Below are 23,766 nucleotides of genomic sequence, written 5' to 3'. Positions count from 1 at the left end.
AAGAACTTGGTGAAGAAGTGCTTGGACATGTTCAACGAGTTGGTGGAAGACGCCGAGAAGTACAAGAAGTTCTACGAAGCGTTCTCGAAGAACTTGAAGTTGGGGATCCACGAAGACACGACCAACCGCACCAAGATCGCCAAGCTCTTGCGCTACCACTCGACCAAGTCTGGCGAAGACTTGACGTCGTTCGACGACTACATCTCGCGCATGCCCGAGTCGCAACCCGGTATCTACTACGTGACGGGCGAGTCGAAGAAGGCGGTGGAGAACTCTCCGTTCATTGAGAAGTTGAAGAAGAAGGGTTACGAAGTGTTGTTCATGGTGGACCCCATCGACGAATACGCTGTCCAGCAGTTGAAGGACTACGAGGGCAAGAAGTTGATCTGCGCCACGAAGGAAGGCATGGACTTGAAGGAAACGGACGACGAGAAGAAGACGTTCGAAGAAGCCAAGGCCGCGACGGAAGGCCTGTGCAAGTTGATGAAGGAAGTGTTGGACGACAAGGTGGAGAAGGTGCAAATCTCGAGCCGCATCGTCGAATCTCCGTGCGTGTTGGTGACTGGCGAGTACGGCTGGTCGGCCAACATGGAGCGCATCATGAAGGCGCAAGCGCTGCGCGACAGCAGCACGTCGTCGTACATGAGCTCGAAGAAGACGATGGAGATCAACCCGTTGCACCCGATCATCAAGTCTCTGCGCGAAAAGTCGGACGTGGATAAGAGCGACAAGACGGTCAAGGACTTGATCTGGTTGTTGTACGACACGTCGTTGTTGACGTCTGGCTTCTCGTTGGACGAACCCACGACGTTTGCCGGCCGCATCCATCGCTTGATCAAGTTGGGGTTGAGCATCGACGACGATGACATTGCCGAAGAAAACTTGGACGACTTGCCTCCTCTTGAAGGCGACGAAGGCTTGGAGGAATCCACCATGGAAGAAGTCGATTAAATAATTGAATGAACTCTCGTATCTATAGCACTTTGGACAGTCTGTAGTATTAATACTTCGTAAGTTTACTGGCGGATAAGCCAAAATAGGATCACAAGTACTAGTACTCATAGTCGTTCGAAATTCTCTGTACTGAATTATTAATTAGTGCTACTACAGTATTATACTTCGAAGTAGCACATTTTATATTAACGTTACAGAGGTAGTATTCGGCAGCGTTGAATCACGAGGACCGATGATACTGATAAGTCGTTGATTGAAAATCCTACATAACGTTAAGCCAAATCACTGTGTCTTTCGCACCGTTGGGGGATTTCGTACAGGCCCAAACTCACTTTCTGTCGTTGTTTTTCCTGTTTGGGGAAGTCCATGCCAAAATATATCATGGCGAATACGCGTTTCCGAGATGACGTTTCTATAAGTGGAGGCCTTCCAAAACCTGGACAAGTCAACTTGCGAAGTGTCGGCAGTAGCACCTGCTTCTTGTCGTCTAAAATCGCCAGCGACGTCATGTATGCGTATACGCCTTGTCGACCAACATCAAAGCCCCCTTGCGGCCTCATTCCAATACTAGTATATCAGCCTAACTCTCCGAGCTCACCATCATACATACTAGTAGTTCAGGCGGCGAGTGGCGAAACGACGTAGAGTAGATATAGCGCATGAGAAACTATGTATCTACGCAAGTCAGTCGTAAGTCGGCGGCTTGGAAATATAGACTGCCACGCTAATGGCGCACCGGTAAAGGTCAAACCGACCGACAATGCTATGTGTTTCAACGTTGTGCGTCGGTGTGATCTTCTCCTTCCCGAAGGAGTCGTGCAGTCATCACTACTAACTCTAGGCATGCGCAACCCATAAGATCAACGCCTAGCTAACCTGAAATCATTTACAATACACAGAGCCTAGGGTTCAGTACAAGTAGGAGGTCGCGCGGGAGGGGCATGTGTACAGCGTTCGATGCGTTCTGTGTGCCGCTACCCTCGATATGGAAATGACTTACCACAGCCGTGCTTCACATGGGTAAAGTTCTCCCGTCGAGGACCTACCAGTACACACCGGAGTGGAGTGACGAACCACAAGGGTGTGCTTTGGGCGTGCTCCTGCGAAATGTATGATGGTGAGCTCGGAGAGTTAGGCTGATATACTAGTATTGGAATGAGGCCGCAAGGGGGCTTTGATGTTGGTCGACAAGGCGTATACGCATACATGACGTCGCTGGCGATTTTAGACGACAAGAAGCAGGTGCTACTGCCGACACTTCGCAAGTTGACTTGTCCAGGTTTTGGAAGGCCTCCACTTATAGAAACGTCATCTCGGAAACGCGTATTCGCCATGATATATTTTGGCATGGACTTCCCCAAACAGGAAAAACAACGACAGAAAGTGAGTTTGGGCCTGTACGAAATCCCCCAACGGTGCGAAAGACACAGTGATTTGGCTTAACGTTATGTAGGATTTTCAATCAACGACTTATCAGTATCATCGGTCCTCGTGATTCAACGCTGCCGAATACTACCTCTGTAACGTTAATATAAAATGTGCTACTTCGAAGTATAATACTGTAGTAGCACTAATTAATAATTCAGTACAGAGAATTTCGAACGACTATGAGTACTAGTACTTGTGATCCTATTTTGGCTTATCCGCCAGTAAACTTACGAAGTATTAATACTACAGACTGTCCAAAGTGCTATAGATACGAGAGTTCATTCAATTATTTAATCGACTTCTTCCATGGTGGATTCCTCCAAGCCTTCGTCGCCTTCAAGAGGAGGCAAGTCGTCCAAGTTTTCTTCGGCAATGTCATCGTCGTCGATGCTCAACCCCAACTTGATCAAGCGATGGATGCGGCCGGCAAACGTCGTGGGTTCGTCCAACGAGAAGCCAGACGTCAACAACGACGTGTCGTACAACAACCAGATCAAGTCCTTGACCGTCTTGTCGCTCTTATCCACGTCCGACTTTTCGCGCAGAGACTTGATGATCGGGTGCAACGGGTTGATCTCCATCGTCTTCTTCGAGCTCATGTACGACGACGTGCTGCTGTCGCGCAGCGCTTGCGCCTTCATGATGCGCTCCATGTTGGCCGACCAGCCGTACTCGCCAGTCACCAACACGCACGGAGATTCGACGATGCGGCTCGAGATTTGCACCTTCTCCACCTTGTCGTCCAACACTTCCTTCATCAACTTGCACAGGCCTTCCGTCGCGGCCTTGGCTTCTTCGAACGTCTTCTTCTCGTCGTCCGTTTCCTTCAAGTCCATGCCTTCCTTCGTGGCGCAGATCAACTTCTTGCCCTCGTAGTCCTTCAACTGCTGGACAGCGTATTCGTCGATGGGGTCCACCATGAACAACACTTCGTAACCCTTCTTCTTCAACTTCTCAATGAACGGAGAGTTCTCCACCGCCTTCTTCGACTCGCCCGTCACGTAGTAGATACCGGGTTGCGACTCGGGCATGCGCGAGATGTAGTCGTCGAACGACGTCAAGTCTTCGCCAGACTTGGTCGAGTGGTAGCGCAAGAGCTTGGCGATCTTGGTGCGGTTGGTCGTGTCTTCGTGGATCCCCAACTTCAAGTTCTTCGAGAACGCTTCGTAGAACTTCTTGTACTTCTCGGCGTCTTCCACCAACTCGTTGAACATGTCCAAGCACTTCTTCACCAAGTTCTTCTTGATCACGCGCAAGATCTTGTTTTGCTGCAACGTTTCGCGCGAAATGTTCAACGGCAAGTCTTCCGAGTCGACCACGCCCTTGACGAAGCTCAAGTATTCAGGCATCAACTCCTCGCAGTTGTCCATGATGAACACGCGGCGCACATACAGCTTGATGTTGTTCACCTTCTTCTTGGCACCGCCTTCGAACATGTCGAAAGGCGCGCGCTTGGGCACGAACAAACACGCCTTGAACTCCAGTTGGCCTTCCACTTCAAAGTGCTTCACGGCAGCATGCTCTTCCCAGTCGTTCGTCAACGACTTGTAGAACGCCGCGTACTCCTCGTGGGTCACGTCTTCGGGCTTGCGCATCCAGATAGGGCGTTGGCCGTTCAAGTGGTTCCAGTCGTGCGACACTTCCTTGATCTTCTTCGTCTTCTTCTTCTTGTCGTCATCACCTTCCGTGATTTCTTCCACCTTGGGCTTGTCGTCTTCGCCCTCCTTCTCTTCCTCTTCTTCGTCTTCGTCGTCCGTGACTTCCTTCTCGGTCGTCTTCTCCACGTACAACTTGATGGGGAACGAGATGAACTCAGAGTGCTTCTTCACCAAGTCCTTCAACTTGCGTTCTTCCAAGTACTCCAACATGTCTTCCTTCAACTTCAACACGATGCGGGTACCGCGCTTGATGGGCTCGGACGAGTCGGCAGACACAGTGAACGAACCGCCGGCAGCGGATTCCCACACGTGTTGTTCGTCGTCGTTGTGCTTCGAGTGCACCGTCACACGGTCGGCAACCAAGTACGCAGAGTAGAAACCCACACCGAATTGACCAATCATGGAAATGTCGGCACCGGCGGCCAACGCTTCCATGAACGCCTTCGTGCCAGACTTGGCGATCGTACCCAAGTTGTTCACCAAGTCGGTCTTGGTCATACCAATGCCCGAGTCTTGGAGGGTCAACGTGCCGTTGGCCTTGTCAGGGATGATCTTGATTTCCAAGTCCTTGTCGCTGTCCAACACGGACGCGTCGGTCAACGACTGGTACCGGATCTTGTCCAACGCATCGGACGCGTTCGAGATCAACTCGCGCAAGAAGATGTCCTTGTTCGAGTAAAACGTGTTGATGATCAAGCTCAACAACTGGCTGATGTCGGCGGAAAACGCAAACGTTTCGGCGCCTTCGGTGGTCGACATGATGCTGCTGGTTGTGCCTTCTGAACAAAATTGAAAAGTGAGCTTCCATCCATTGCGTCGCTAGATGGCCTGTCTGGTTTCGAGAAGCTTCGACGTTTCAGCCAATCATACGCCCCCATTTTCCAAACAGCCAATCCCGACGCTCTAACTGCCCAATCCCACCAAGCCACTCGACCTTTCGCGCGCTTCTAGATTTTTACGTTGACCGGATAAATATCCGTATCGTTCGCTTTTCAAGTTTTGGAAGTTTCAAGGTACCCAGCAACTCGGTCGCTGATTGGCGCATGCCGTTTCGTTTGACTGAACGTACGAGATGACGTGGCACCACCACAAACAAGGGACGTGTGTGTCCAGTTTATGGTGTACTTGACAGAGACTTCGTCGTAGAATGCAGCTTACTCGTCTCCCAGGACCGGGATTTCAATTCTGAAAAGTGCTGCATGAAGCCGAAAGGTTGGGCATTCTTCTGATTATTTAATCGGCTGGAATAGACTTCAGTTTAGCGTTCATTTACTTCGATTCCACTCACAAGTCAAGGCAAAATAGGAAGGACAGTTTATGGTGCACGGTTTAAGCTTAAAATATGTATGCTGTTTTTGCGTATGTTTTAGTGATTTCATTTTTCTAGTGATTCGATTGGCTACTCCAAAATTCAAGCAATTCCATTGGCCAATTTGAGTGTACCTTAAACTGCCCCGTGCACCATAAACTGGCCATACTTTGAAGGACATGATACTTTCAGTGTTGGCTGCTCGATCGTTAGATTTGAACCTTGTACACGTTTACCCCTTGTTTGAGCACAAAGCATTCGTTGCGAAGGATCTCGACGAAGTCTCGAAAGTCGTCGACGTCCAGCGCCATGCTGTTGGCCACTTGGAGCAGTTCGTCCATGGAAAAGAGCTGGCTGTTGCGCTGAGCGACGCTCTTCCTCAGTCGCGCCACGTACGCCTTGACCTTCTTCGCGAGGCTCATGCCGCCGCTGCGTCCGAAGTCCAAGTGCCCTTCCTCGGTCGTGTACGTGTCCAGCAAGCACTCCTGCATGATCTCCACCACATCGTATGCATGTTGGACAGTCACAACGTCCTGGAGCTCGATCTTGGCGCGGGCTTGGGCCAGTCGAATCAACGACTCGAGCTGCCGCATCGTGATGGGGATGCCGTCGCCGGCCGCCGTTTCCGCGTCCGACCGCATTTGCAGGTACTTGTCCTGGAGGTACTGCCGCGCTTCTTGCGATAGTTGCGGGTGAATGTACTTGCGCGCGTAGGCAATGTATCGCCGAATATGGTACAGACTGATCGGGTCGTCCTGCATCTCGAGGGAATTCGCGACCAACCGTTGCTTCAACGTCACGTCTGTCTCGGCTTGGGTGGCCAATTGTCTAAATTAAACACGAATAGTAGTAGTAGTACTAGTACTAGTACTAGTAGAGATAGAGCTGGTGGTTGGAATTACGTGAAACGTGGGTGGGGGTCGTGGCGTCGCTGGCGCTTGTGCGGGTGCGCCAAGTGGTTGTGCATCACATGCTCAGACAGAAGCTCATCCCTCGACGCATCTGGGCGATCCAACAGCACGAAAATCAAGTCGAATCGAGACAACTACACCCCGATTATACATGTAAGTTCCCACATAATATTTATCTCATGGATGTATATATATATATATATATATATATATATATATCATACCAACGCGGCCTTCATTTTCAGGTTCTCGCTCACACTGCGACTGCGATTGTAGTGGCCGCCGGATGGGTTGGCGGCGGCAATCACGGACGTCCGCGCGTTCAAGTTGCACACAATGCCAGCTTTGGCGATGCTGATGCTTTGCTGCTCCATCGCTTCCAGCAGCGCCTGGTAGTCGCACGCCATCTTGTCGAACTCGTCGATGCAGCACACCCCCTACAATCTTGTTACACTCCATATATATATATATATATATATATATAAACACGAAAACGGCGGTGAAAAAAAAAAGAAGGTGATAATATATACATAGATATTCAAACAGGAAATGGATCGTGAAGACGATATATACTTTGAAGTATATAATAAAGACACGAAATGCATGGTGGAGTTGATATATATATATATATATATAAACAGGAAGTGGATATAGAAAAGTTGATATATACTACGTAGTACACTGGAAACGGATATACTAAACTGGAGCAAAACGTACCTGGTCCGCCAACACGAGCGCGCCTGCTTCGAGGGCGTAGTCCCCGGACGAGTCCTTGACCATCGTGACCGTGAGGCCCGTGGTCGTGGCCGTGTTGCCGCCGACGTACACCCCCCGAGGAGTGATCATGGACACGGCTCGAAGCATCTACCAGTCGTCAAAGCATCTTCATCTTATATTTACACGGGGGCATCGGCCATATACAAGTGGGTTGCCGGATGTGTACAGTATTGGAAGCTAAACAGGTTCAACTACCTAGCCTATCTATTGTACAGTACGTACTTGGCTTTTCCCCAAGCCTGGATCGCCCACTAGCAACACGTGCGAGTCACTTCGAGTAAACACTGCGTTATCTTCTTTCTTCTGGGCACCTCCAAACAACGCCAACAACAGACCCGCCTATCTCGCTTTGAAACCCAAGCACATATATATATATATATATATATATATATATATTTAATGATCCACAGAAGCGTGTAGACCTTACTACCTTGACCAGTTCATTGCGATAGATTCCAGGACAAAACGAATGGATGAGGCGGTCAAACACTTGGTCGTCGTGTGCGATGGTGTAAATCGCATCCAGATCCTACAATTCACCATGTCTCAGAATATGTACGACCCAACCTCATTGTTACCTGGGGCGAGAATTCCGCCGTGTCTTCCTTGGACGTCTATCTCGATTAATATTATTATTGTGACCAAAATATACACTGAATATATATATAGACAGGAGCGATGGACGTACCTCGGCCTGGTTGTGGTTGACGACAGAGTTGGCGACAATGTACAGCACATACAAACTGCTCGCTTGCGCCTGCTTGCCAAAGCGGCCGCTGTGCACTTCCGAGTTGACGGCTTTGACGGGTCCGCAGATTGTGACGATGCTGCCAGGCACACACGAATCCACCAAGTCTTCTGTGAGTTCCACTTCTACCTACAACATATCCAAAACACTATATAATAATATTTCAATAAAAAAAATCTTTAAAATTATATATATATATGAATGAATGATGAATGAAATATATATATAAATAAAATTAATATATATATATATATATTGCTAAATGTCTTGGTGGAAACATATATATATATATATATATATATATAGTATACCATGCGTGGAATGCGACCCGCGGCGGCGTCCCCGTTGTCTACTTCTTGAATTCTACGCCAAAATGTCAGGAAAAAATACAATTTAAAAGAAAATTCACTTGATTTTCTGAAAATCGACCGTCTTGGCCGCGCTTCGGTTGGGAATGAGCGTGGATTTACTGCGACACGTGCCGCAAGAGGCGGGCGGGTCGTACTTGCCGTCGGGAAAGTACCGTTCCGTGACGCCTTCGCACTTTTCGCAGAGGAACTCGCAGTGCACGACGAGGGGTTTGATTGCGTTCACGCGCGTGACGGTGCCCGTGACCGACACAAACTGGTCCACCACGTGCGCCTTTAGGTCCCCGATCGACGTCTCCGGCTCCAGCCCTACGATCCGCACGTTGATCTTCTCGGTGTGCATCTCCATGCGTGGCCGGGGGTGGATGTCGTACTCGGACGTGTCCAGTTCGTCTTCGTGGCGCAGCTAACGAGGCAAGATATGCGACGATGATGCCTCGTTCGACGAAGCTGTGTATGGATGGATACATACATACCATGCACAACGCCAACCCCAAACTGCGCAGGTAATGGTCGTACCCGACGACAAAGCAATCGTGTGCGTCGTCGCCAAACAGCGAAAACAAGTGCTTACACGGAATCGTGACCACGTCCACATCGGACAAGTTGTACTACGTGACATGTCTGTCGTCAATGCGATGTCGTAGAGACGTTCACGAACATGGGCCAAGAAACCATCCGGCTTGCGACTCTCCCGAAGCATATCCTTGAATCCCAGCAAGGCAGGAAACATCTCAGCGTCATTGATGTCACTTTCGTCCTCTGTCATGTAGTACTCCTTCCACAGCGGTGCCAACGCCACACTCCATTCCTCCCGCGTTAGCATATTCGCTTGTTCAAATTGTAATTTCCGGTACTCCGGATAATCGTGGAATCCGGATACTGTAGTGAACTTCATTCCTGGTGAAACGAAAGTGCAGCTCCAAATTACAGAGATCAACATGGCATTGGACTCTAGCTGCTTCCATGGAGCTACTAGCGTCTTACAAGTTGGACGTCATGGGGAGTGGCGGCACGTCATGGACGGAATTCTGTTCGGCCTGGAACGCCCATCGCTTTTGCGCTTTGACGAGTAGGCGCATGCTTTCCTGGTCACCTTCGTCCACATACAACCCCGTCTTGATGGGATCTTTGAGTTGTTTTGCGTTGAGGTTGATCACAGTAAAGTACGCCGTGTGCGACTTGCGTTTCTCGGCCAAGCCCAGGCGTTCGATAAACACTTCCACTTCCACTTCGAGCGTATGCCGCCTATGTAGGTCCATCAGGTCGATTTACCCCTATATTGTATCAGCAGAGCCATCTAGCGTACGCACCGCGCCATGACCACGCGCGCCTTCATGCTCACGACGTCGTTGGTCGTGATGGGCAGTTGGAACACGATGCGATTCATCGTAATCGTCGCCATGTGCACATTTTTCGTGAATTTACGGGCACAAAACACCGCCACCTTGTCCTAAACAAATTCACAAATGTCAAATGTCCGGTCCAGTCGTTACACTATTATCAAATCTATTCAATAATATTGTAACATGGACATTTCGATAGAATCGAATGAATTTTTATTAGGCCACTGTAGTTTGGAAGGACCTAGCCAATCAAACTACACTATTGAGAAAATTTAGCAACCAATTCTAGTTTGGCCCAGCAGTTTGGCCCAACCAAAAAATATATCTTGAGCATATTGCCGATTTGATACAAAGTTGGGGAGGGTGCAATCGAATCGCGCCGACCAAACCGATCCACAACCGATCTGATTGGTTGAATTTCATTGAGAAGGTTTTGATTGGCTAATAATTTTGAGCTCATCTAAGGTAGCCAATCAAATCGATTGAAATTCCAACGAGAAACCACGCCACAACACAATGAAATTTCACTCGAAAGCACAATATATATATATATATATAAAGTAGATTGAGTAAGCTTAAAATCTGACACAAATCGATTATTCGTGAAGCAGCTGACAACGCTCCATGTTTTTTCAGCGCAAACGACAATAACCAATCAGTACTACTACTAGTATGCTTCAGCAAAGGACGATATCCATACAATAACCAATCAGTACTACTACTAGTATGTTTCAGCTCAAAGGACAATAGCCATACAGTACTACTAGTAGTATACAGTAGTAATCAAGCAATGGACGTACCATCCATTGCAGAATTTCGCCGCCAAAGATCGTGTTGTTCATGTTCAAGTGCTTGGGCAAAAACAGGTTCTGGACTTCGACCAACGTGGCTTTGACGGGTACGAAGGTCGTCCGGGAGGCATTCAGCGGGTTCACATCCAGCATGTCCTTGCGAATGTACTCCATTGCGTCCACCTCTTCCTGGATCTTGCGCCATCGCGCGCCCAATTCCTTTCGCTGCGCAGCTTTGTTCGCCCTTTGCCAACATATCACGAACATGTCAGTCGTATATATGGGCAGAGAGTACGTGGTACGGACAACATACATGAATGGAACGAACGTCGGATTCAACGGCGACACGAGCTTTGGCAACCCCGAGCGCGGCCGGCCGTTCTTGTCGATGGCCACAAAGGTTAGGATTGCATCGTGGGTGTGCGTTGTGGTGCCCGTGAGCATATCAACGCGGTACCCCGAGATCTACATGCATTGTCAAGTTCGCGGTGTATAGATCATCGACGATGGTACATGGATGGACGTGGACGTGTTGTTGATGTTGAGGATTTGCCCTTCGAGTTGAAACAAGTCGCCGTGGTACACGGGCACGTGAGACTCGACTTGGTCAAAACTCACAGTCGCACACCCGCCTTGCGTGGCCCTAGACGCACGCATACTATGCATCAGCAACGCAAACAAGCACAATACAGATGGAACGTTGTCGTACTTGCACGCAATAGCTGCGCCAAGCATGTCCATGCGCTCCAGAATGGGTCCTTGGCTCATCCATCGGCCTCGCAGACTCTCGTCGCCCTGCAAGGTCGTCAAAGACAGACCTGCAAACGATGATCACTGATGGAGAACGTACGATGATATCTGCAAAGGACAATCGCGTGGCCTCTTGGTCGATCGTTGTGACTGTACTAAGCTCCTTCATGAGTATAACGTTATGAGAAGGTCGTCGTCGAAGGCTCGAAGCAGCTCGCTGCAACCACATCTGCTCCCAAATGTTGACTGATCAAGAAATATGTAATTACCACCACAATTATTATTTCCATTTTTTTCGATATTTATTGTCAAATTTGGTCGACTTTACGTCAGAAATCCTGGAACTTCGATCGAAATTGGGGATTTCCATAGAACATTTCTGTTAATGTTTGTAATATAATATATTAAACGATCTGCTCCATAGATCAATCATCACGCTTCTCCATTAACCTCCTTGGGCAACAAGAACAAGGTCGTGGCTTCCGTGTAGATGATCCCGTCGTTGTCTTCTAGCTTGGCCTTCATGTACAGCTACATATCACATTCCATTAGCCAAATCGCTTGACAGCATGAATGATCCCAGTAACGGTACCTTGCGGCCGTCTTTCTTTTCAAATTCCGCGGTGAGGATACCGGGCCGTTCGACGGGCAACGGGCGGCGGTAGTTGACGTTCAGGTTGGCCGTGTATCCGATGCGTCCGGTCGTCCAGTACGCCGTCCACTGGAACAGCTCGTCAATGACCGTGGAAATGCACCCGCCATGCACTACCCACACCTTGTTAGGGGACCAAGAAGCAGAACAAGCAGATCAAATCATACCCACGCCTTGGTGGCCGCACAGATTGACGCCAAACTGGATCACACTGGTCGTAAACGTCTTGTCGTTGTGACCGTACACTTCGAGGATCTCGTACTTGCCCGCCCCTTGCAACGAGTGGAGAAAGTGGGAAGCTCCGATCGCAAATCCCGTGTTTTGGAACACGTCCACACTACAGTTCACGGGAAGGAAAAGACGCATGTAAGAGGCGCCATGATCCTCAGGGGGTCTTCAAACCTCATGTGGGTGTAGTTGGGGTCGTTGGAGATTTGCACGAGCTTATGGGGCACTTCAATCTTGGGGGCCATGGAGCGAAAGAGGGGACGGTGCACCAGCTTTTGGGTCGCTACCCGATCCACCATCTTTTGAGCCGTGGCCAGTTTGGGAAGGCCTCGCATGACGACTGAGAGATTGTTGGGAAGTGCCAATGTTCTCAGACCCACCAACGAGAACGTGGCATCCGTGCTTAAGCGGGCTGGGATTGGCCGGGTCACATATGGTCATGCAGATCCAATGGAAATGCTGGGCGTCAAACACGGCGCTGCCATTGGCCACCCGCCAATTCCCGACGAATGTATCGTCCACACATTTCGCCTTGTCACGCTTTCCGACATGCGACAAATACCTCCCCCCTCAGATTCGACACCATCACAACAAAGTCAAAAATGGGGTTATAACTCAATTGAAAAGGCAGTATAATTGTTACAATGCCATCAATTGAAAACCCCATATTAGAACTAGTACAGTAGGGTATTTATAACATTTCTCCTTGGTGTTACTTAATGAAGGTGGATGTGGCGCCCACGCGTCTACTGTCCACGCGATTGGATCGTACAAGATGTTGACACCGGAAGAGTGCTACTAGTAGGTATTAATACTACTACTAGTAGTTTGTTCGGACTAAGTACTTACTTCCTCTGTTCCAGGTTACTGGTGCCATTTGACTTTGAACTGTCCCCCAAAAGCCAATTCTTACTCAAATTTGGCATGTGATATCTTCATTGATTGGAAATTGAAATACAATTTTGCCGAAATTGAGTGTTTTTTAAGCTTTCTCACCAATGAAAAGTCGGTAAATGAACAAAAACTATCGAATTAGCCAATCAAAAACAAATGTCACCACTAACTTGGAACAAACTAAATTTCGAAATGGCACCAGTAACCTGGAACAGAGGAAGTATTCGTTAATTGCAATATCTTCGACAAAGTATAAGTGCTATGTACGACGTGCTTATTTGCAGTGGCGGAAGGAAGTGGCTGGTTCCAGTGCTGTTTGGGCTCATGGTGCTGGTACAGTATCAGCGATGGCGGTTGTGGTGTACTAGTATTTACTCCTATTGAAAAGGACGACTTTATTGGTAGTATCATTAATAATTGAAACTAGTACTACTAAAACCTGTAAGTACAGGAGTACGGTACTTCGTTCGAGTACAGTATTGTACTGTTAATTTACAGTTAGTACTGTACTCTGAGTACAGTAGGCAGTCAAGTGTACAGTACTTACTACTGTACTACCAGTAGCAGTACAGTAGTACACAAGTGTAGTACTCAGTGAACAACACCCAAAGTGTACTCGAGGGTAGTAACAAGTTACTACATGTACTAGTAATACTTCAGGTAGTACACGACAGTATTGTACAGTACAGTCCTGTTCTGTACAGTTCACCGCATCTACCAATTCGACCCCCCCGAGGTTGCAAGTTGCGTTTAATATAATATGCGTTTTTTGTTTTATCGGTGATGTGGCGGAGGCGGACCACGGTAATTCCCGCCTGGGGGCGGCCCTCTGGGTCCTCGGAACGGCGGCGGCGGCCCGCGCATGCCTCGCCCGCCCATCATGGGGGGAAACCCCCCTCGGTGTTTGCTGTGGAGGTACGCCTGGTAGTCGCGATGCACCGACCCCAAGAGGTCCCTGGATGCGTCGCACGCGATGCGGAAGCTTCGGTCGTTGTCTGCCGACACCACGAGCATCAGCGGGTCCTTGGCTTCTTCTCCATTTGCCTACATGCCTCGTCATCGCCACCCATACAGAATATGCCTGTTTAAACAATATCTTCAAATATATATATATATGTTTACCTCAATAAATCCACTTCCACGGCCCCGCAGCCGCACTTTGGCATTGCCACCTGCGTCCAGAATGATCCGCTTGACATGACTGCCGCCTTGGGGTCCGAGGATCTTTTGCACGACGCCAAACTCCTTGTCTTCTTCAATTCCGACAATAAACTGTTCTTCGTTTGCCTTTTTCTCCACCTAAATATTATGCTTTTCAGTCAAATGTGCCTATTTTGGGGGATTGATAAAAAAATATCAACAACTCATCGAGCAAACGAGGATGATTGGCTACAAAGAATATAGGTTGCCATATGATTGGCTAAAAAGATTGATTGTCTCAAAGATATATACCTCTTCAATCTAGTTTTATATAAAATTTCGAAGGTCCGGCGATTGTTCGGCGGTTAACCAACCGTCGAGGAAATATATTTTGAGTCATAGAACGAATACACAATATCAGAGACAGCAAAAACAGCATGCAAACCTCGAATCAAAAGCAATAAGACCGACCTTGGCGCCATCCTGGTTTAAATTGGTCGCTTTGCATCGCTCGGCAAACACATTCGCGAGGGTTTGCGTGGCTTCGAGCGTCAGGGGACCGATGCGAACCCCTCGCTCGAGCCCCGGCACGCTCTTGAGCAAGTCGTTCAGCATAGGCGGTGCGTCAAACACAAAGCGGAAGCGCACTTGCACTGGGAACGGCGTCGCCGTCGTCCCCGGCGGCATGCCGGCGGTGAATGCGTTCGGAATGATGTTCATGCCGACGGAGGACGTGGCTTCAAACATCCCCAACACGTGGCGGTCGCTCATGTTGAGAAGGAACAGCGGCGTGCCCACTTGCACGTTCTTGACTGCGACTTGCTCCTACAGTAATAGCATTAAAGACATGCCACATTAGCCCATCGGATATATGATATTCATTCGTGTTGTTTCGCACACTTGAATGTCTATATATTTGATTCAATATATATATACATACGTTCAATCTTTCACAAGTATCGAAATCCACACACACACACACATCGCCTTTCGAAAAAATAAAAATAAAAATATATATATATATATATATATATATATATATATATATATACAAAACATTTCACGACCATCGAAAGAATAATAATAAAATAATAATAAAAACGCATATCACCATGGGACACGAAACCATCCCCACCTCAACGATGGTTTCTCATTTCAAAACATAAATATATATATGTATACAAGCCTTTAGATGATATATAAAAATCAACACATATACCCCCACACACAACACACACCTCTCTGGCCATCCGTTTAAGGCAAAAGTACAATGTGAAGAATCAATCACGTATTCGTAGTAACAGAGCATACTACTACTACTACTACTATGTAGTACCTGTTACTAGAAATATATATAGTAATATATATACTGGTGAGGTACCATCCATATTACCTGGTCTTTGGCCAATCCAAACAGCATGCGGCCGAAACTTTCGTCGATGGTGGCGCCGTTGCATGCAAAGACGTAGCCAGGGAGGTCCACTTGCCATCGGTGAGCCACGTGGGCACTCGGCATGAGTCGCGCGGGGTCGACAAAGTTGGCGACGCTTTCGGCGGCGTGGCGGCGGCGGTTGGCGAGTTCGAACGCGCCGCCCGGGAGCACGCCTTCATCCTCCACCGACTTGATGTGCAGGCGGATCATCGGGTGAAAGAACATCTTCTCCAGCAACGCATGGCCGCACTCTTTCGTCAACTCGGTCCCATCTGGTCTAGCTCACCGCCAATCAAAATAGGTCGAGTCATGGTGGAATCGTACAATCTGGACAGCGCCGCGTCCTTGGCCGTGGGAATCGTGTCGGCCGATTCGAATGGAATCTCGCAAGTCCGCAGCCATTCCACGCCAAAGTCGCCGCGCCACTCTGCGAACGGCACGGTGCTGTCGGCTAATGACACGCCCGCGTCATCCCCCGTAGGTACTTGCACGATGCGCGCAACGCCTTGGAAATGAAAGCTCGGCGACACGGACAAAAACAAAAATACCTATATATATATATAAGTATATTGTCCGTTTGAGTCCAAGTTGCGTATTTGGGGGATTGATACAAAAATAGCACCAACTCATCGAGCAAACGAGGATGATTGGCTACAAAGAATGAACGTCGCAATGTGATTGGTAGCTAAAACGATTGATTGTTGCAGTCCCAAAGATATGTACCTCTAAAACTTAGTTTTATATGAAATATACAAGGTCCTGCGATTGTCCGTAGGAGGAAATATATTTTGAGGCATACAACACACATACTAGTTCCAAAGTGTGAATGTATGTCATGGCCATACAAAAAAGGACTTGGCGCTTTGAAAGACAAAAAGATATGGGCAAAAACATTCCCATGCATGCAGTATACTGTATCACAACACGACCATGTCACAGGAAAGTGCGTAGAGGTAGGTAGATCCATCACGAACACATCGCCGCCGCCCATCCATCAAGCATAAAAGGTATAAACCTCATATATTTCAATAATAGACGACATCACAAGCATTCAGCACATCCAACGACAACTATCGTGCATGTTTACTCTATTAACATGACGAGATTCTTGATAGCAATGGTATACACTTCAATTTGAACTTCCGAGTAGAATCGACTGAATTTTTGCACAAATGTACTGCCCAATCAACGTGCAATAACGAGAACTTTCAACCAATCATCGTGTAGTGTAGTTTGCAGTTTGGCCCAGTCCATATATGCAAGTTTGTATACTATACACTGAATAAGCACTCAAATCGATTCTGCCACGTCCAAAATTCTGCGACAAAGACAACTTCACCCTCGTTTATGAGACACCGTAGACGTACTTGATCGGCCATGGTCATCGCGTCCTGAATGAGCTGAAGGGTGGAGCCAGCGGCGGCAAACTTTTGATGGTGCACAGACTGCGCCAAGTTTTGGTAGCTGTGCGACCGCAGCACAATGTACGTGGACGATCCTTCCGCGTCCGGCATGACGAATGACGGCGGCACGTCCGGCGCTTTGAACGGAATCACATGCGGAGGTGGCGGCATCATCTGGTGGGATCCTCCGCCCATGTGGTGGTTGCCACCACCTCCCGGACCGCCGTGTCCGTCCTTGGGAAACGGGCGCAGTTCCTTGTCTCCGTGTGCAAAATGACATTCGTCACCAAATGGACACGAGCCTTGCTTTTCCCAATGCTTGCAGATTGCAATCTTAAAGAATTCGTTCACCGGCTACAAACACATTGAGATCGACGTGAGCGGGGTTGACGCTTGGATAAAGGGTGTATGTCGACGGACGTACCTGGGCCTTGCGACGCTTGGCACTCTCTTCTTCCGCGACCTTGCTCTGCAAACCAAAGTCGGCGATCACTGGACACTCTTCGCGCGACAACTTGACGTGGCGATACCGACACGCGGCGCCGTGGGAGCAAAACCCTTGCTTGTAAAACGCACATTCCATGCGATCTTCGTCGGGGACGTGGCGAAACGGACATTCGGGCACTTGACACTCCATGCCCCACCGACATTCTGGCATCTTGGACATATCGTACTGATGCAGAAACTCGCAGTTGTCGCCCTTCATGCACAACCCGCGCAGCCAATGTCGACACACGACCGTTCCTCGCTTAAAATCCTTCTTCCCATCTTCGTCCACAAGAATCACAGGAGTGGACTCATGGAGAGATGGCAAGATCGCTTCGAAGTCGAACACCAAGTTCTCCTCGTCGTCCAACCACAGGTTGGTCCCGTACGCCATGCTTTAGTGTGCCCGAGGAGTTTGGATAGCCCACCAATTTCGATTGCAAAAGGATACGGATAATTCCTGGAATATTATCCGGTACTATCCAGATGACAAGTAGATGAGGTCAATTCACTTGACCACCGTCATAGTCGAGCAACAGAGTGCAGTTCGCTCGTGGCATGCACTAACGCAATACCTCAAGCCATTGCCCTGAGTCACCCACCTTCAGAGCTGTACATGATGGGGCAGACAGCCAAGGTAGTCGCGTCTGGACACAGCCAACCTTCGGCAATCAAGCCACCGTAAAAAGGTCCATCAAACGGTGACTGTACATGTATTATCGATGAAGTGGCAACGTACGGCTAAGGTTATGTCGGGCGCGGGTGTACATAAGGAGGATCCGATCAGATGAATCCATTCGTCGTGGTCTGCTGACCGTTGGGTGGTATTTTTATCCTGTCCGCCATGTTGGAAATTCATAGTCCGGTAGTTCGCCACGCATCCACGCCCTTGAGGAAAACGGCATGTCATTTGCGAACATGAAACAATCTGGAGAGTTCACCCCGTTGGCGACCCCTGCCAACTCGAGTAATCTGCACTCGATGCAAGTGCCCCTCGTGTACGTGCAGCCCGAGCCCATTCGCGGCGACTACATGGTAGACCGGTCCTCGTCGGGCGTGCCAACCTCGGAAGGCCCTCAGTTTTGGAAGGCTGGAGTGTTTGAATGCTTTCAAAACATCTTTCCCAATGGTAACGTATGCCATGTTTCACGGCTTTAATGACCAGGCTTGTTTAGCACTCATGGCCTGGCTGTGTCCCTGTGTGTCGCTGGCTCAAATCACGTCTCGGCTCGGCGTGTACGGCGGCTATAAAACTGTTCTCTTGGGGGTTGCAACCATTGTGGTGCTGGAAAACGTCTTGAACGGCGTCGATGACTGGCGCATGGAACACCCCAAGTTGGACGAAGACGACGGGCGGGGGCGACGGGTCGGGGGCTACGGCGTCCTGTCCCTGTTGCTGTGCATGGCGCTAGTGTGCTTCGTCACGGCTGTTCGCACCAAAGTCCGCAGCTTCCACCGAATCCAAGGCAGCGAATGGGAAGACTTTGCCTGTTCGTTGTGCTGCATGAGCTGCACCATCGCCCAAATGTCCACCCAAGTCGAATCGTACACGCCTGGGGTGTGTGCGTTTGGACCCCGCGACACGTTGCAAGGCTATGCCCAGCATGTATAACCCATATATACTTTGAGTTACGTAACTTAAAGCACATGTATAATTCGACGATACTATTGATATTATTCCGTCTATAAGTATCGTGACGGACGTGGACAAGGCTGCAATGAAACTGTCCTCATGACCATATAACAATGCACATGTAACGTTAACTTATCAAGATGTAGAACACGAGACACATTGAAAAGTGATTAGGAAAAGTGATGATTGTTGACCGTTGAATTTGGACTACCGTTAGAATTCTTCCAATTGGTTGTCAAGTGTGTTTGTTCCCTACAGTATGGCCACGTCACTTGTTCCAGTCAAGACGTGTGTGTGGATTGTACTGAGTAGTATCACGTAATAACTGTGGGACCCCCACCCGCTGCCGTTCACGCTCTCGTCGCAAAGGGATGGCCATGAATGCAAGGAATTCGAGTGCTCGTACGCCTCCTGAACGGCCCAGTACAAACTACGACTACTACGTAGTAATACTGAAGTACTACGTAAGCTTATCAAGAGTACAGGACCACCGACGAACTAAGTGGGTTATTTTCGACATTCGTCGTGACGTGACCATGGGAATGGTACTACCGGTAGTACACGATAGGCTGTAACGTTATAAACAACTAACTTGTCCTGGTGCATTCATACGCATAACGCTCAAGTTTACACCAACGTGTTGCCGTACACGACGTGGTAGGCAGGGATGGTGCTGCGGGGCCCGAACGAGCACTCGCCAGGTGTGTACGCTTGCACTTCCGTGGCCATCTGGGCAATGGTGCAGCAGTTGCAGAAGTACGAGCACAGAAAGTCTTCGCATTCGCTGCCTTGGATGTGATGCACGCGACGGACGCGGGTGCGAAGCACCGCGAGGAACAGCGCTGGCAACAGCGCCGTCAACGAGCTTAGGGTGGCGTACGTGATGAGTCGGTTGATGTTTTGAGGGGTCCAGTGGCCTTGGTCTTGTTCGTAGTTGTCGACTTCGTTTTGAGCGAGCCCGGCAAACGCGTGATGGGTGCAGTAGATCACGAAAAGCACCGCCAAGACGCCGCAGTACCCTCCGAACGCGCCAAGGCGAGACGCGATCTGGGCCACAGCCACACATGGGCAAAACAGGGCCATCAAAGCTACTCAAGGATGTCAACAATCAGCTCAGCTGGGCTGATATGACACGAACCATTGGGCGTCGACTGGAAGCATTCAAATATGCCCGACTTCCACATCGTGCTGGCCACAACAGGGATGCCATACGCTCCTTGCGCTGGACCAGTGACGTATTGCGTATAGTTGGGTGGGTACGGGATGGGCTGCGGCGGCACGAACATGGTCGGCTGGAATACCATGGGTGACTTCTCGTCCATGGGCGACATCGTGGAATGAGCATTCGAATCCAGGCCATTCTTTATCTTCGACCCAAACAGGCTCTTCGACCCAAAAGTTCTGTAGGTCGCAGAAAAGAATGCGTGCGTTGTTTCGACGTGCATTCTATGAATATATTGTTACTGCACACAATATTTGCAAAAAATATAAGTAAAGTGAAACAATACCGGAGATATATTTAATAATTCAAGCGTTTAGTAAACGTTTGCAAAAGTAGCGACTGACTTTCGATCGATCACCTTTGCCGGCGTGAACCTTGATAACCTATGTCGTCCGTCAACTCTTCCGAAGCTGCCCCTCTGACTCACTCTGAAGAGGTGCAGCCATCATACCAAAAGCAACTTCCAGTGGAGGGAGTGCCCAATGTGGTTCTGAATCACGCTCTACCAGCGTGGAAAGCTGGGATCTGTGGCTGCTTCAGTTCTGGTGTCAACTGTACGAGTCATCATTCCAATCGACGATATCAAGATGCCTGAACTCTTATCATCATCCTATGGTTGTATGTAGCGTTCATGTCTGCGTTTTGCCAATGCTTCGTGCTGGCCCAAGTCGCGTCTCGCCTCGGCAACGTGTTTGGTGGGTATGCGGGAGTGTTGATAGGCGTGCTAGCGTTCACCGTCCTCGGCAACCTCTTCCGCGTTTACGCTGAACTGGACTGGTACTCCATCCACACCCACGGACGCCCCGTGGACATCTACCTCGAAGCGGAAGCCACGCGGTTCAACGTCGCCGCCACCTTCGCGGCCTTGGTCATCGTCACGTTTGTCGCCTGGTTGCGCCACCGTGTCCGATCGTTCTTTCGTATTCCCGGCAGTCCCGCAGAAGACTGCTGCTGCGCTCTGTTTTGCCACTGCTGCACCGTCGCCCAAATGTCCACCCAAGTGGAGGTGTATGGTCCTGGACAGTGCTGCTCCGTGGGCCCCCGGGACACATTGCCAGCGTATTACGTGGCGGTGCCGCTGCAATAGCTGGTCATTGTCAGCAGCCATACTGCAGTACGACGTAGTAGCACTAGCTTGCCAACCCATTCAAAGGAATCCAGTGGTGTGTTTTTTGCTATACTACTCTAATCGTTGATGTGTACTGTGTTGTTTCTCCAAACGTGCTTTGGTTTACAGTTAGTTCATCTGACAGCTATGAACGGATCGACAAGCTCTTGACTTGGGATCCGTTCAACAGGACTAACGAACGCACAACTTCCATGTATCAAGGGTAGTCTCCAAAATGTACTACCTCCAAGTGCAGGCAAACATTCAATGCAATGCAAAACCCATGTAAAACGAATCTGTATTTAAAAGGTTTACACTACCGGTACAGTAGGTACATGAGTCACAGACACCGCTCATGCGATCCTCTGCTTCCATGCGCGTATCCATCAATTCCAATGCAATCGCGTCATCCTCAGTCACATTATTGCTCCGAGGGATCTTGTAGCTGTTCTCGCCATTGACCCCAACAATCGCATGCATTACCCGTCGCCAGGATGGCACACTTGAACGATTCCTTGACAGGTCCTCCATGGACCGACCGACATTCCGTTTTATGCTGCAGTGACTGAATAGAAGAAGCCCAGGTAGAACGTTCAGGTCCTCAGTCTCCGGACCTGAACGTTCTAGACCTGGCCTTCTTCAACTCTTTTGTGCCAACCAGGTCTAGGTAGAACGTTCAGGTCCTCAGTCGCCGGACCTGAACGTTCTAGACCTGGTTGGCACATTAGCTGGATGTTCCAACCACCCTCAGTTGCCGCTTGAACAAGCAAGGCATCGTCGACAGCAATGTGCCCCATTTGAGCTTACTTGCAGAAGCTCTTAGCGCCATGCGCTTGCCGTATGTCAAATTTGATTTGGAATTTGTATTGCGAGCAGACATGGAGTGGTCGAAGGCATCGAGGGAATATTTATGCATTTCTCAAGGTCCAGATAGCCTTTTTCAGTGAAACTTCTTGTGTGCTCATAACTAAACGCCATATTAAAAACGTTCTTTGGATGTCAGGTGTAGAAATGAATATCTTGTGAGATATTTCACAAAACATGACGGAAATGAGGCAAATATGACATTTACAAATAATAACCTATATATTTTAATAGTATTAATTTTGACGTTTATACAGGAAAGCTTATATGAATACTCTCAAATATAATATTTCGAAATAACCCTAATCCCGATACCCTGGATGCCTTCGACCACTGTTACTTAGCAATGTTGTTCGAATGCAACAAAAAATATGATCAGAACCATCAATGAAACGACCACACTCCACTAAGTTTAGGCCAATCAGATAACTGGAACACTAATTTTTGTCACCAATGTGACAGGCGCCGGGAAATGGTAAAGTGAAGTTGAACAACCAAGCTACTACCGGTACTAGTATTTACAGACAGCAGGTATTAACATAAATGTCGGCTCCATATCCGGATAAATTAAGATCTGGAATTCAATGCTTTGACAAGCAACGATGGGTTCGCTCTGCTGCGGCGACGACAGGGTCAATAAAGTTCACGTTGCCCACGGTTTGTACTTTTACATGAACCAAGATCGTCATGTGTATGTTGTGCCTACCTAGCTGGCTTGTTCGCCTGCTGCTGTCCTTGCGTGACGCTGGCGCAGGTGAGCTCGCGCTTGGACGTGTTCGGTGGTTACACTGTCGTACTCTGGGGTTCGTTGGTTGCCGTTGTTGGGGCCATGGTCTCAACTGCCACGAGCATACGAACCCAGAGTATACTCTCAGGCGCTTCTAAGCTTTGGTTTTCCAACGCAAACACGTTGCAAGTGCTGTCACTGTGCTGCTCGGTGGTCCTGGTCGTGTTGGTGACGTTGCTGCGAGGCCAAGTCCGACAGAGGCGGGGCATGACAACCAACACGTTCCGCGATTACGTGTGTGCAGCTTGTTGTCCTTGTTGTTGCCTTGCTGAAATGGCCATCATGGTGGGGACTCCAGAAACGTACAAGAAGTGTCCATTTGGTTCATGTGAAATCCTCCCCGCCTACGATCCCAAATAAGTCTTAAACGACGGACTTCAAACGAATGCTCCTTAACGAAACTTTGGCTTTCTAGCTTATATAATTCACTCAAAACTACTTGGGATATTAATATTTCGAAGCGACGAGCACCGCCGCCCGCTGGCCCGCCAGCCGTCCAAAGACTACGCATTCGGTGAGCGAATTGCCGCCCAAGCGGTTGCCGCCGTGGAGTCCGCCCGACACTTCGCCCGCAGCATACAGCCCCTTCACGGGCGTCGTGTGGTTGCCCAGCACGACTTCGGCATGTTCGTTGATCTGCACGCCCCCTACAACAAGTCCACATCGTATCTCTACACACTCTTCGTATCTTTCAACCCACCCATGCAATAATGCACCACGGGCTCCACTTCCAACACAAACATCGGGCGCAACTCCGTGACGTTAGCAAACGCCGTCCGGCCAAACGTGTCCGCGGCTTGTCCCCGCGCCGCCTTCAAGTACGAGTCGAACTCGGCGTCCAAGACCGACTGGGGCACCCCCACGACTTGGGCCAACG

The 23,766-nt window shown here is 49.1% G+C and overlaps 11 protein-coding genes across 14 annotated transcripts in view; 4 read left to right on the top strand and 7 right to left on the bottom strand.

Moving 5' to 3' along the window:
* Nucleotides 1-27: 27 nt before the first annotated feature.
* H257_02468 (hsp83-like protein) lies at nucleotides 28-951 on the top strand (the record flags this gene model as incomplete). Its single annotated transcript, XM_009826128.1, has 1 exon — nucleotides 28-951. One exon carries the CDS (start codon nucleotides 28-30, stop codon nucleotides 949-951), a length of 924 nt encoding a protein of 307 aa, XP_009824430.1.
* A 1,691-nt stretch (nucleotides 952-2,642) lies between these two features.
* Nucleotides 2,643-4,817, bottom strand: H257_02467 (hsp82-like protein). The gene has a single exon (XM_009826127.1). It carries the CDS (start codon nucleotides 4,797-4,799, stop codon nucleotides 2,673-2,675), a length of 2,127 nt encoding a protein of 708 aa, XP_009824429.1. The 5' UTR covers nucleotides 4,800-4,817; the 3' UTR covers nucleotides 2,643-2,672.
* A 639-nt stretch (nucleotides 4,818-5,456) lies between these two features.
* H257_02466 (hypothetical protein) lies at nucleotides 5,457-8,986 on the bottom strand. 3 transcript variants are annotated; one of them, XM_009826126.1, is made up of 13 exons: nucleotides 8,815-8,984; nucleotides 8,630-8,764; nucleotides 8,528-8,559; nucleotides 8,195-8,462; nucleotides 8,097-8,148; nucleotides 7,726-7,914; nucleotides 7,616-7,651; nucleotides 7,468-7,566; nucleotides 7,260-7,376; nucleotides 6,978-7,124; nucleotides 6,485-6,697; nucleotides 6,252-6,394; nucleotides 5,559-6,177 (listed from the first exon to the last, which is right to left on the bottom strand). In XM_009826126.1, exons 1-13 carry the CDS (start codon nucleotides 8,895-8,897, stop codon nucleotides 5,559-5,561), a joined length of 2,133 nt encoding a protein of 710 aa, XP_009824428.1. In that variant the 5' UTR covers nucleotides 8,898-8,984. The 3 variants fall into 3 exon arrangements, with proteins under 3 accessions (XP_009824426.1, XP_009824428.1, XP_009824427.1); XM_009826124.1 differs by having other exon boundaries at nucleotides 5,457-6,177; nucleotides 8,195-8,559; XM_009826125.1 differs by having other exon boundaries at nucleotides 8,195-8,559; nucleotides 8,630-8,986.
* A 59-nt stretch (nucleotides 8,987-9,045) lies between these two features.
* H257_02465 lies at nucleotides 9,046-11,293 on the bottom strand. 2 transcript variants are annotated; one of them, XM_009826122.1, is made up of 7 exons: nucleotides 11,141-11,293; nucleotides 11,000-11,085; nucleotides 10,804-10,933; nucleotides 10,604-10,755; nucleotides 10,300-10,534; nucleotides 9,467-9,606; nucleotides 9,046-9,401 (listed from the first exon to the last, which is right to left on the bottom strand). In XM_009826122.1, exons 1-7 carry the CDS (start codon nucleotides 11,267-11,269, stop codon nucleotides 9,137-9,139), a joined length of 1,137 nt encoding a protein of 378 aa, XP_009824424.1. In that variant the 5' UTR covers nucleotides 11,270-11,293; the 3' UTR covers nucleotides 9,046-9,136. The 2 variants fall into 2 exon arrangements, with proteins under 2 accessions (XP_009824424.1, XP_009824425.1); XM_009826123.1 differs by lacking the exons at nucleotides 9,046-9,401; nucleotides 9,467-9,606 and having other exon boundaries at nucleotides 10,019-10,534.
* Nucleotides 11,294-11,399: 106 nt separating this feature from the next.
* H257_02464 (hypothetical protein) lies at nucleotides 11,400-12,314 on the bottom strand. The gene is made up of 4 exons (XM_009826121.1): nucleotides 12,095-12,314; nucleotides 11,860-12,029; nucleotides 11,633-11,805; nucleotides 11,400-11,571 (listed from the first exon to the last, which is right to left on the bottom strand). The coding sequence occupies exons 1-4, from the start codon at nucleotides 12,253-12,255 to the stop codon at nucleotides 11,473-11,475; spliced, it is 603 nt and encodes a 200-aa protein (XP_009824423.1). The 5' UTR covers nucleotides 12,256-12,314; the 3' UTR covers nucleotides 11,400-11,472.
* A 1,244-nt stretch (nucleotides 12,315-13,558) lies between these two features.
* On the bottom strand, nucleotides 13,559-17,755 carry H257_02463 (hypothetical protein). The gene is made up of 7 exons (XM_009826120.1): nucleotides 17,214-17,755; nucleotides 16,754-17,143; nucleotides 15,711-15,934; nucleotides 15,348-15,663; nucleotides 14,426-14,779; nucleotides 13,937-14,113; nucleotides 13,559-13,858 (listed from the first exon to the last, which is right to left on the bottom strand). The coding sequence occupies exons 1-7, from the start codon at nucleotides 17,667-17,669 to the stop codon at nucleotides 13,589-13,591; spliced, it is 2,187 nt and encodes a 728-aa protein (XP_009824422.1). The 5' UTR covers nucleotides 17,670-17,755; the 3' UTR covers nucleotides 13,559-13,588.
* A 322-nt stretch (nucleotides 17,756-18,077) lies between these two features.
* Nucleotides 18,078-18,957, top strand: H257_02462 (hypothetical protein). Its single transcript, XM_009826119.1, has 2 exons — nucleotides 18,078-18,404; nucleotides 18,451-18,957. Exons 1-2 carry the CDS (start codon nucleotides 18,179-18,181, stop codon nucleotides 18,885-18,887), a joined length of 663 nt encoding a protein of 220 aa, XP_009824421.1. The 5' UTR covers nucleotides 18,078-18,178; the 3' UTR covers nucleotides 18,888-18,957.
* Nucleotides 18,958-19,396: 439 nt separating this feature from the next.
* On the bottom strand, nucleotides 19,397-20,292 carry H257_02461 (hypothetical protein). Its single transcript, XM_009826118.1, has one exon. The coding sequence runs from the start codon at nucleotides 19,972-19,974 to the stop codon at nucleotides 19,486-19,488; it is 489 nt and encodes a 162-aa protein (XP_009824420.1). The 5' UTR covers nucleotides 19,975-20,292; the 3' UTR covers nucleotides 19,397-19,485.
* Nucleotides 20,293-20,445: 153 nt separating this feature from the next.
* On the top strand, nucleotides 20,446-21,350 carry H257_02460 (hypothetical protein). The gene is made up of 2 exons (XM_009826117.1): nucleotides 20,446-20,684; nucleotides 20,757-21,350. Exons 1-2 carry the CDS (start codon nucleotides 20,516-20,518, stop codon nucleotides 21,215-21,217), a joined length of 630 nt encoding a protein of 209 aa, XP_009824419.1. The 5' UTR covers nucleotides 20,446-20,515; the 3' UTR covers nucleotides 21,218-21,350.
* A 1,328-nt stretch (nucleotides 21,351-22,678) lies between these two features.
* H257_02459 (hypothetical protein) lies at nucleotides 22,679-23,407 on the top strand. The gene is made up of 2 exons (XM_009826116.1): nucleotides 22,679-22,759; nucleotides 22,813-23,407. The coding sequence occupies exons 1-2, from the start codon at nucleotides 22,705-22,707 to the stop codon at nucleotides 23,247-23,249; spliced, it is 492 nt and encodes a 163-aa protein (XP_009824418.1). The 5' UTR covers nucleotides 22,679-22,704; the 3' UTR covers nucleotides 23,250-23,407.
* Nucleotides 22,679-23,766, bottom strand: part of H257_02458 (hypothetical protein) — a gene marked incomplete at its 5' end in the record, with an annotated part of 2,905 nt that continues 1,817 nt past the window's right edge. The window contains 2 exons of the mRNA XM_009826115.1: nucleotides 22,679-23,536; nucleotides 23,590-23,737. Of these exons, the coding sequence (XP_009824417.1) occupies nucleotides 23,337-23,536; nucleotides 23,590-23,737 (348 nt within the window). The 3' untranslated portion in view covers nucleotides 22,679-23,336. The remainder of the gene's footprint in view (nucleotides 23,537-23,589; nucleotides 23,738-23,766) is intronic.

This window comes from Aphanomyces astaci (assembly GCF_000520075.1).
Source record: "Aphanomyces astaci strain APO3 unplaced genomic scaffold supercont1.4, whole genome shotgun sequence".
In the NCBI taxonomy this organism is placed as follows: Eukaryota; Oomycota; class Saprolegniomycetes; order Saprolegniales; family Verrucalvaceae; genus Aphanomyces; species Aphanomyces astaci.
The sequence above is the reverse complement of the archived record's forward strand: the minus strand, read 5'-3'. Positions and strand labels throughout refer to the sequence as shown.